We start from the raw sequence: 11,024 nt of genomic DNA on the forward strand, positions 1-11,024 counted from the left end.
CCAAGGGAGCTCCTGCAGCACCTTCCCTACTCTGAGCCACTGCAAGTCCCATGTTTTCCTGATTTCACATTAAAAAATACATTTTAACGAAGAATTAAAAAGGCAGTCAGTGTCTGCGGGAGCTGCCAGCGCAAAAAAAGCGCACCCCGACCCCTCCTCACCTCAGCCAGAGGCACCCCAACAGCCTCGGCCCACCTCCTCCAGGAGTTATGGACCAGAACACCAGCAATGGAGATAGGCCAGCACATGGCAAAAATAAAATAAAATTAAAAACATAAAATAAAAATTGCTAATGTCTTCTTTTATTCTCCACAGCGAGGCAGCACAGGCACAGCTCACAGCCAGGTTTGGAAACCGCATCTTCCCTCCAAGCACCGCCCCTTCCCATCCAGCTTGAGTATCTCCCCAGCAACCCTAGAAATAGGGCAAAATTTCCCCTTTTTGGGTTAATATCGGCACAATTCCAGCCAAACACTCCCAGATTTTACCTTCCTGATGTATTTTTAAGGGTCTACTCACGCTGGGAGCTTAAGCTGCCGCCAAAACGCCCCTCTTGCAGCAGCCCCTGCGAGAGACAGGGAGAAAGGAGAAAAAAAGCCAGTAAGTCATTAAAAGTTTAAAGACATTTATTTAAAATACAATTTATAAAATGTTTTCTCTTCGGCGCACGTTTCGGGGTGAAAACACGCGGTACCGTGTTTATCCTCTACCTTCCCGGGACGAAGGGGCTTCCCGCAGGAACGCCGCCGAGCCCTGCCCGCGGGCGGGACGTATCCTGGTCGCCGGGACGAGGGAGCCGGGAGATTGCGGTGTTGGAGACAGAGATTTTGGTGCCGAAGATTTCGGTGCCAGACACGGACATTTTGGTGCCGGAGACGGGGATTTCAGTGCCAGAGATGGACATTTTGGTGCTGGAGGAGGTGGCAACTTCAACACTGGCCAACTACACCAGGAACCGGGTGGGTTTGCAGTTTTTTTGGCCATTAAAAGCTATTTTTAGTAATAATTAAGGAAAGGCGCGGTGACTACGGTTATTGCTGATGGCCTTCTCCCCTCCCGCTCCCCCCAGGGACTCATCCTGACCACCAGCCTGCGAGGGGGGGGATAAATATAAGGACACCCCCAAAAAAAGCACCGGCAGTTGGGGATCCCGGGGGGGACGTCTGCCCGCCTGTCCCCACCTCGCCACTGTCCTCAGTGCTTTAATCAGCTTTAATCAGCTAATTAACGCTCCAGCAGATGCTTTTATACACAGGTAGTTTTATTTTGCCGTTTTTGTTTTTAAGCCGTATTTCCACAAACATCTTTTTTTGTGTACGGTTGCTTTTCTTCGGGTAGACGACGTTAAGAGTTGCTCGTTTACCCTTGAATCTACTGAGCACGAAGCGGCAGGGAATACAGAATAATCCGCCGATAGCAAGAAACCATTTTCTAGGTACCATCCCCTCCAAGGAGGGCATTTAGTGTTCATCTAATCCCTCGCTATTAAGCGACATTAAGGTAGATCAGCTTCATCCAGGGGGGTGAAAACACCTGCATTCTTGCCTCCTAGGAGGAAAAATCCCTTCCCCGAAGCCTTGTGGGGAGCCACCTGCCGCGGGGAAGTCGAGGGCATCATCCCGACTTTATCCAACGCCGGTTTTGCCCCCGCTGTCTGCCATTTCGGAAGGTGAAGGCAGCTCGTACCGTGACCGAGATGGATGGGAGCCTTCGTTAAGCCTCTCGCGCCATCCCGCTCCTCGTCGTTACCTCACCCGCTCGCCGAGCGGGGCCTCACTGATTCATTTCAGGGACCAGAGTGGCACCCGTTATTCTTCTCCTCGCAACGCAGCCCTAACTCTTTGCCGCTGGGCGCTCTCTGCTGCAAACAGCGGCCGAGCAGCAGGCATTTTTCCCGGGATCCATCTACATTCCCTTCTCCCCAAATATCAGAAAAAAACAACAACAAAAAAAGATGTGTTTTAAGCTTTTCCTCCAAGCCAGCAGAAAATACCGAGCTTTACCAGGTGCGAGACGTAAACAGCGTCATCGGGCTCCGCCGGCTCCCAAGGCAATTGGAAAGGCCAGGTCTACAGAGTCCACTCCCACATGCTTGGCAGCAGCAGAAACCGAGAACGAGAAGCAGGAGTTTGCCAAACCCGAGCCGTTAGAAGTCGCAGACATTCACTGAAACTCCTTTTGTTTCGAATGCGTAACTACCTCTCTCAATTAAAACAAACAGTTCAAACCTTTCCCATGCATTCCGTTGATCTGATATACAGAAAACAAACCAGAAACGAAAAAAATTAAAATAAAGAGAGATCCTTTGAAACAGAACTTGCTCTTAAAGTGATGAGGACAACACGCGCGGCTGGGGAGGCTTCCCATTTTTTGTGTTTTTTTCCTTAAATCCCAGGCTCCGAGTACAACAAACATTATTGCTGGCGCTAGCTTCAACCCAAGCGGCGCACGCACGACTCCCTGCACCCGTCCGAGTCCTTTATAACCCTCCCCTCATCGTCCCCGTTTTCTTTTTGTTGTTTTGCTTTGTTGCAGCGATTTGGGGACAGCCCTTCTGGGTTTGCCGGTCACAGTGGGTGGAGAGGGGAGGTCACAGTGCGTGGGGGTTGAAGGTCACAGTGGGCAGAGCAAAAGGGGAATCACAGTGCAAATAAAACCAGGGAGTTCCCTTTGCTCAAGTCCGTTTATCCGTCCCGGCAACGCGAGCCGCGGCGCCAGCCCCTGCCTTCAGCAGCAGCGTCTCTGGCCCACGTTTATCTGCGCTGTTTGAAGCCTTGCGAGCCATCGGGCCCCAGCGGTTGCCGAATCACGTTATTGGGCTGCCTGGTGTCCTCTGGCTGCGAGATCCTTGGCGGCCTGTGGGGAGAAACAGAAATCAGAGGTGGAGGCGATGCAGCTGCGTGATGCCATCAATATTCCTGCAAGTGGGAAAGCCACTGCCATGGGGGAATCATCACATGTCAGTCCTCAGGATGGGGAACACTGCTGAGAATTAAGTTTAATTTCTCTTTTGGGAGTCTTACTCTCAAGTAGCGAAGAGTTTGCTGCAACTACAGTGAGAGCACAGCGCCTCCACAGAACCCACGCTTATTTAAATGTGTAAGCTCAACTCTCCTCTCTGCCCATAAGTCAAAAACCTCAGGAGAAATGAGGATACACCCCACCAGGATAACTCTGGTTGTTCACACTCCTCTACACCTCAGCACGCTCCTCCAAGGGTCCAAAAACACCTTTATGGCCTCATCAGGCACTTGTGCTTCCCTTAGCTCCCACAGATTTGAGTTTTATGATGCCCTGCTTGCTAACAGAGCACTCCTTTATCTTCATGTTACTCCTCAAGGAGCTCATCCCCTTCCTTCCAATGGGAAGATGTTTGTGAGGAAGGCAGGAAAAGCTGCTCTCACCCATCTACAGTGGGATTTCCTCACCCATCCACAGTGGGATTTTCCCTCACCCATCCAGGACGGGTTCTCTCACCTATCTAGGATGGGTTTCTCCTGCTCTTCTTCGGGGCTGGCGCTGCCCAATATTCGTTTCCTGGCTTCCGCGTACTCTGCCTCCCTCTGCGCCAAGGATTTGACGGGGAAGGCCGGTCTGCTGGCAGAGTTGGGATTGCTGAGCACGCCGTTGGTCGTCGGCCGCTTCAAGATGCGGATCTGCGGGGGAGGACCTGCGGGAAGGCTGTCGTCCTGAATCACGATCGGCACTTTAGGAGGAGATTTTGACTTTCTACTGTTTAAAAGAAAAACATTTTGGTTGGTACTTGTTTTCTACGGGGTGTTTTTCGCTCTGCGGGTGAATTCCTCCCAGTCAGGTGTCATTCCCATGATTAAGAGGCAGCCTGGAATAATTAGAGACCTCGTTATATTTGTAACCCTAAACTAGAGCGGCGGGCGGATTTGCAGGAGGTCAGCTCAGTCTGGGACAGAAAACCAGTCCCTGCTGCGCCTGACATCTTTAAACTCAACCGAAGGAAAGGGAAGTGGACACCGGGCAAAAGTTTCAGCACCTTGAGTCAAAGGTATCGGTGTAAGCACCTTGATTCCACTCCCTGTGAGGAGTTTTTTGGCTCCTCTCGCCAGGACATCCCCAGCCATTTCACTTCTCAGAGCCAGCCTCGGCCCCCATCTCACCATTTCTATTTATTTTATGGTCCCTTCTCTGTGCGGAAGTCCCAGAGAAGTAATACCATGACTCTTTAGGCAGCCAGCTAAGAATCAAAGGGGAAAAACAGCAACAAAAGGCTTGTCAGAAGTGATTAGAAATATTTCTGAACCACACACACCCCCGCCCCAACCCAAAGGAAGCAGGAAAAGAAAGTCTCACTGACGCAAGACCCGGCAAGCCAATTTAGGGCCATGAGTTGGGATTACCTGACTCACCCATTTCTTCCTTTGAGTGTCTTTTTCTTAAATGGCTTCCCCATAGCTGTAGCTACATCCAGTCTGGAAGACCCGGCTCTGAAATAAAATCACTCTCAAACAGCTTTCCGCTACCCTGCTACGGATCGAAAGGGCCATCTAGTGGCACGATTACAGGGATTCCCTACTTCTCAACTCAAACCCAGCGCTGTCTGCTCACTTTGAAACTGTTTCCCCGTTGCTCCCACTCCCCAGGCCTTCAGATCTCCAACAGAACCTCAGGAAAAATCTGGTTTTTTTAACCAAAACAGCGTCATTACCTTTCCTTCTGCGTGATCTTCAGCTTCTTTTCCAACCGTCTGTCTATTTCCTGCAAAAGGAGATAAAGAGTAAAAACCTGAAGGCTCATCTTAGAGACTGGAGTTCGAGGCCGTCTGTGCATGCATTTAATTTCTCTTCAGTACAGCGACACGACAAAGCGGGCAGAGAGAGCACGCGTCTCCATCCAAGGATGACTTGCAAATCCAGAGGAGAGCAAAGTCACCACCTCTGATCTACCGTAGCCATCACTACACCTACAGCAGGCTGTGGATTCTGTGTATCACCACAAAAAGGCAGCTGCGAGGCACTCATCTTTCATTGTAAGGACTTCCTCTGGCAAGAAAGCTCTATTAAGGGTAAAGAGCCAGGGGAATACGCAGCGAGGTATTCCCAGATGCGAGCGGGAACCAGCGCCAAACCAGAGAAGCAGCAGCAGCAGCAGCCGCCGGCCGGGACGATCTGCATCAGTCCCCACGCTTGATTTCAGCGTGGCAGCTCAGCCCCAGAGCCCGCAGCCATTCGAGCAGTAGCCGGCAGGGCCGGATTCATGCATAACTCCTGCACAGAAAAGGCCCTGCCCTGCCCGAGATGAACCCCAGGACTCGGTGGAGCAGAGCCTTAGAGAGCTTCTCCTTCGCCTTGCAAAACAGCTGCCGAGTCATCAATCGGCAGAAAGATGCATTAATCACCCTTGAACGCCAACAGAGCGTGGCTTTAAGCGTGTCAACTTCTGAGGCTTGCATCTACCTTAGCAAAGGCGTTTACATTTTGTAATCAGAGCAGTTATGCAAAGGAAATCTTGCTAAAGAGAAAAATAAAGCCAGCTTTCAGGCCCAATCTCTCTCCAGGCAAGCTCCCTGCTATCTTTAGATTCTCAGGACTGCTGATGCTATGAAAAGAGCCTGCGAAACAGCAATGTGTTTTATTTAATCATCAATGAAGAGGAAAAATAAACCGAAAACCAACTACCTGAGAGTGTCCCAGTTTCATCAGCCAATAACTGGCAATAATGAAGGAAATTCCAAGCTCCTGGCAGGACGTGGCTGTTCTACTTTTCAGGGTGGTTTGCCTAACTATGCTGAACGCTCGCTGCCAGCGGAGCCTACCCTGCTGTCAAAAACCGGTAAAGAAACTGGTTTGCACAGCAATTCCCCGATGCCCCAGTAAGCAGGGAACAAATGCAAGTTGCTACAGGATGCCAAACCATGGTGTTTGCTCCTGATCAGGCAGCTTCACAGGCCAACGACCTGCAGTAGCCCCCGTGTAAAGGGAATAGCTATAAACCATTTTGGGCAGATAAACGGTGGGCGGGAGGTTGAATTTTTTACCAAACTCTGTAGTGGGAGGCGAAGGGTGATTTGTCTTGACGTGGAACTGAATGGCTGTCTGGAAACGGATATCCCGGGAAGGACAGAGATGCTGGAGAGCGGCTGGCGGCAAACAATGAAAGGACAAGTAAGGGGAAGGAGTTAGCTCATGTGCCTGCATCATGCCAGAAGAGGTTATATCCGGCTAGAGAAGAGCCTTTAAAACGCTTTTTCAAACTCAAATAGTTACGCGTGCCTCCCCAGGGCGCCCTGGAAGCGGTTGACTGGAAGGAAGCTTCTTTAAATATCCCTTACTAAATACTTGATGGCGCTGGGGAGAGGGACAACAGGAAGAAGGGGTGGAGAAGGGGCAGAAAGTCCGCTCGGGAGAATCTCAGCTCATTTCACTCCTTGTTCGGGGCTGAGCAGCAACTACAGAGCCAGCTCCGGGTCAGAACCACAGCGCTGAACCATTCAACTAGGGCAGATGAGCTCAATGGCCCACGGCAAGGGCACGAGAGCACAAGCAGCCACACGGTAGCCACGAGGAAGGCTCTGTTCCCAGCAGAGGAGACACAGCTTTGACTAAAAGCCTCATTTCTACATTCCTGGTGGCTTCGCAGGTCAGTCCTGGGGCTAAAGTCGCAGTGCATACATCGGACTACGAGATCCTGTAATTGCGAAGCGTCAGTTTGAGCTCGGCACCTGAAAAACACTCTGATTAACACGGCTGTCACTCTGTGCGCTGCTGGACAGCTCTGCACGCCCTCACACGCGCCAGACTTCCTCCAACTGCAGCCTCTGATGCCACAACCTGCCCCTTCCCCTGTCAGGAAAAAAACAACCCAAATAGTTCGCTAATTCACTCAACATGTGCAGACACACTCAAAGGAATCCTTCAAACCCTGCCATCATGACACCCCTTCCCAAATGAGCCCTTTGCAGTCTCAGTTTTACCCCTTCCTGCTCCTGTGCAGACCAATTCTGGTGAAATACTCCATGTTTTCACCCTTCATCCCTCCATAATCGCCAGCAGCCACTCAGCGAACACGCTTGGTCCTGGTTAATATGCCAACACACACAGGTTCGACACCTGCTCCACACCTGGGGAGCTCCTCACCAAGCAATGGGCAGCTAAAATATCCTCTATGTTCTAACACCAGCGGCTGTTCGAACCACTGTGTGCTCTCCAAAACAAGCGGCTTCCTCCGCACGTAGAAATCCTGGCAGAATAACGTAAACCACATCATCTCCACCAAACAGGCACGTATCACTCTCACCCCATCCAAACAACGCTTGGTCTTACAGGATTTTCCTAATTCCTGGCGCTGCTGAGGGGATTGCAGCTGTCTCCAGCCATTCGCTGAACTTCTGGGTAGAAAAAGTCTGCCTTTGTGCTCAAAGCGGATGGGTAGCGTAAAAAAAGCAGCTCCCTGCCTCACACACCTCTTGATACATTAGAAGTTGTGTTGTTTTTTAAAATGCAGGGATTGACTCTGACTTTTCTCAGCAAAAGCCACAGCACTGCAAACTCTTGGTGTTTCACAGTGCCGTGGTTGGAATTGTGGGGATGGAGGCGTTTGGATGCGGAGAGCGCTGCCAAATACAAACGGGCAGCCCCTGGTCGCCCTGCAAAACCAACCCAGGATATGAGCGGCCTCACACAGCCGGCAGTTCGTGACGGGGATCACGCTGCACGAATCGACGAGCTCAAGAAGCAGAAACACCTTGAAAAGGCTCATTTTTAATAAGAAAAAGGAATTCCTGGCACTGCTCCGCACAGATCCGTTTGCTGATGTCATTCCCTCGCCACTGCTATGTCACATTGTCACCGAGCTGTGTGGGTAACGAGATAAAATTAGGACCTGACTTTGCAGGGCAAGCGCCAGCAGCACTACAACAACCCAAAGGCATGAGCTCAGCGCAGAGGCAATTACATTTGGCATCCCAGGCCATCATACCACACGTACCCCATAGCTGGGCTGGTCACACCATACAAAAATCAGCTTTTAATCTTAAGAGGCTCTCCTCGCCCTTACTTCCCAACCAAACTTATTTACGGAACCAAAAACTAAGCCTCGTTTACACCCCCCCTTCGAAACACCCTCCCCAAAGATTAGTGAAGAATCTCGACCAACTATTTTTAGAGCTATTATGTCTAGATACTAAAAAGGACCCAAACAAACAGCACGAAGAAGACACCGTTCTTTGACATTTAAGCTGCATTTGTGGATGAGGATGTAATGGAAACTGAACGCCAGCCCCATCACAGCCACCCTTCCTACCCGTGAACCCTCAGGAAAACAGCAATGCATGAAAGGATCAATAAAAATCAACTTAAAAAAAAAATCACTAAGATACCTCTTGGGAAGCAATCAGACAGTATGACACAAGCCTGCTGCCTAGATCTGACACTCCTATGGGTCTGTCATCCTAAATAGCCCATATAGCCAATAATTTTGGCAAGCTGGAGAGAGATGTTATCACCCCAACACCCCAGAAACGGGCCCGCCAAGAAAGGATGCCCCTCCGGACCATGGTTTCACAGGGGGTCCAGGCACATTCCCCAAAAAACCCCATTCTCCAGCATATTGTGAAGCACAGAGGGGCCGAGTCAGGCCAAGCTGTCGTAATGAACTTTGCTGGAATAACTGAATCAGACACGTATAAAGAATTATTCTTCCCATCACTGCCAGCAAAAACTCTCTAAACAGACTAAATAACAGCTCTGCTGATACGGGGAGAGGGATAACAAGATAAATGCGGGGTGTTTTTTATTGTAAGTGTACTGAGTAACCACAACTGAATGTCTGAAGGAAGGCAGAGACCTGGGCTTCCTACAAAGCCCTTACGCTAGGACAGTTCCCCTCTACGTCCAAAATGAGGTTACTTTGCAGAAATCAAGAGGAGATCTCTGGCAGGGGGCCTGGTAGGTCAGGACCGTCACCGATAAAGGAAGCTGTGCTCCCCTAGATACTCAATAACATCTCAAATCTGCAGCTTTAGAAAACCATTAACCACATTCTTTGATGTATTTACTGGAGAGGACTCCTGAACACAACCTTCTGCCCTCCCTCACTCAAATAACGTGCAAGATCAAACCCAGAAAGAGGGAATTGATGCCAGAGCTGCGTCCTCCCACGCCAACACTAAAAACAAAGCCTGGTCTGCTTATTAAAAGCCCCATCAGATACCCTGGCATTTTCTAAAGGACAGGAGATAAACTTCAAGGCCTGGTTAATGTTCTCTTCTTCAGGGGAAAAAAAAAAAATAGGTTTTAACATCTGAGGCTACCAAAGCTGTTAATGGGTACTCAACAACTTCTGACTCACTGCTGCACCAAAAACACCGAGAACAGAAGTAGATAATCCTAAACTATCTCCAAGCTGACTCCTCCTTAGCTACCTACTCTCTGAAGATAAATTAATCTGCTATTAATTACTGGAACGTTCCAATTCCTGACACTATTGGGAATCAGACTGCACCTTAATTAATTCTCCAGGTTTCTCTGCTTACGTTAAATCCTGGCAGTGGACCGGACCTAAGAAAAACGCAGATGCTTTTAAGCTGCGCTGGCGCTGACGTCTTCCATAGGTAGGCAACACTGCTCGGCAGCCAGGATATTAGGAAACAAGACACGAGAGTATTTTTGGGAACAAGCCTGGCCGGCGCCACACGGTATTCCCAGCACGGATATGTTACAGAGGAGGGAGAAAGCATTTGGGAGGGCAGCAGCTCCTTCTCTCTCCCCTCTCTCTGCACCTCCTGTGGTGAGATCGGGAAGCCAAAACCCAACCTCGCAGCCCTGATGGGAAAAATCAGCGGTTAAAGAATCACAGAAGGGTTTGGGGTGGAAAGGACCTTAAATTATCCTCACGGATTTCCTGCCAGGTACAGTTCCTGCGTGCCAAAACCTTGCTAACCTGTCCTCCAATGGCACAACCAGTGAGAGGACCAGAGGTCACAGCATTTATCCTTCAATATATTTCCCTTTTGACTTCTCTGTACTTTGATCACATTTAGCAATTCAAAGCCAAAACCTTCCTAACCAGTGAGCATGCTGCCTTTGCTGGAGGGTGAAGTCCCAGGTGGGCAGCTCTCTCCCACTTCAGAAATGACAGAAATGAAGGGTTTTTGCAAACCTCAGGCGAAGGGTCCTCACCCGGCGCCGTGACACAAGGAGGGGACAATCCCTGTCCCCAGGCACGAGGGACAAAGTTCAGTCACGCACGTTTGGCTGCTCACATCAGATCAGGGGGGTTTCTCTTTCTGGAGGCGATCGGTGAAGCAAGGCACGGTCTAACCAAGGGACCCAGATTCTGGTAGGTTAAGCTTGAAGACAATACTCAAATTCCAGCTAACGAAGGAACAAGCAATCAGTGCAGCTGAAGAGTGTTGCGAACCACCTGTGAGCCTGGGCACGGTGCTTCTGCTCTGGTTTCAGAGCTCAGCTGTTTAATTATTAGTTGAAACAGGTAAATAAGACTCAAGTGTCACAAACAGACCTCTCATTTGTGATTTCCCTCTTCCCTAAAGCCAGCGAGGCCACACAAAAGAAAACCGAGCCGTGTATTAGGACACATTCATGTTTACCAGCCCAGACCGGGTCTTTGAAGCCCTGCGCTTCGATCCTTACTCGTAACTTGGCCAACTCACTCATTGTTCATATGCTAGTTTTTCATCTGTAACTCAGGGACAAGCAAAACTCTCTCCATTTCGGAGACGTTTTGAGGCTTTAAGTATCTGGCAGAGAGGTAACACAGATCTGGAGGCACCACGAGGCAGGGGGCACCTGCCTGGCACATGGTCACTGGCAGGGGTGGCACGTACCCAAGGAGCTGCTCCTTTTTCTGGCAACCACTGGGTAATTCTGATGACAAGGACTAAAACACAAACAGAAGCCATGTTAAAAGACAATGCTTTAGGATCTGTCTTACAGCTACTTGACAGATGAAACCGAAGCAGAAAGTCTGGGTCAGGTTTTTTGGGGGTTTTCCCTCAACCTAAGGAGATTTTAGTACATTATAACTAGAAA

The 11,024-nt window shown here is 49.8% G+C and overlaps 1 protein-coding gene across 1 annotated transcript; it reads right to left on the reverse strand.

Annotated features, from left to right (window-relative positions):
• Nucleotides 1-2,753: 2,753 nt before the first annotated feature.
• SZRD1 (SUZ RNA binding domain containing 1) lies at nucleotides 2,754-4,426 on the reverse strand. Its single transcript, XM_010194928.1, has 3 exons — nucleotides 4,383-4,426; nucleotides 3,478-3,732; nucleotides 2,754-2,856 (listed from the first exon to the last, which is right to left on the reverse strand). The coding sequence occupies exons 1-3, from the start codon at nucleotides 4,424-4,426 to the stop codon at nucleotides 2,754-2,756; spliced, it is 402 nt and encodes a 133-aa protein (XP_010193230.1).
• Between the last annotated feature and the right edge of the window lie 6,598 nt (nucleotides 4,427-11,024).

This window comes from Mesitornis unicolor, unplaced genomic scaffold (assembly GCF_000695765.1).
Source record: "Mesitornis unicolor isolate BGI_N332 unplaced genomic scaffold, ASM69576v1 scaffold33701, whole genome shotgun sequence".
Taxonomy (NCBI): Eukaryota; Metazoa; Chordata; class Aves; order Mesitornithiformes; family Mesitornithidae; genus Mesitornis; species Mesitornis unicolor.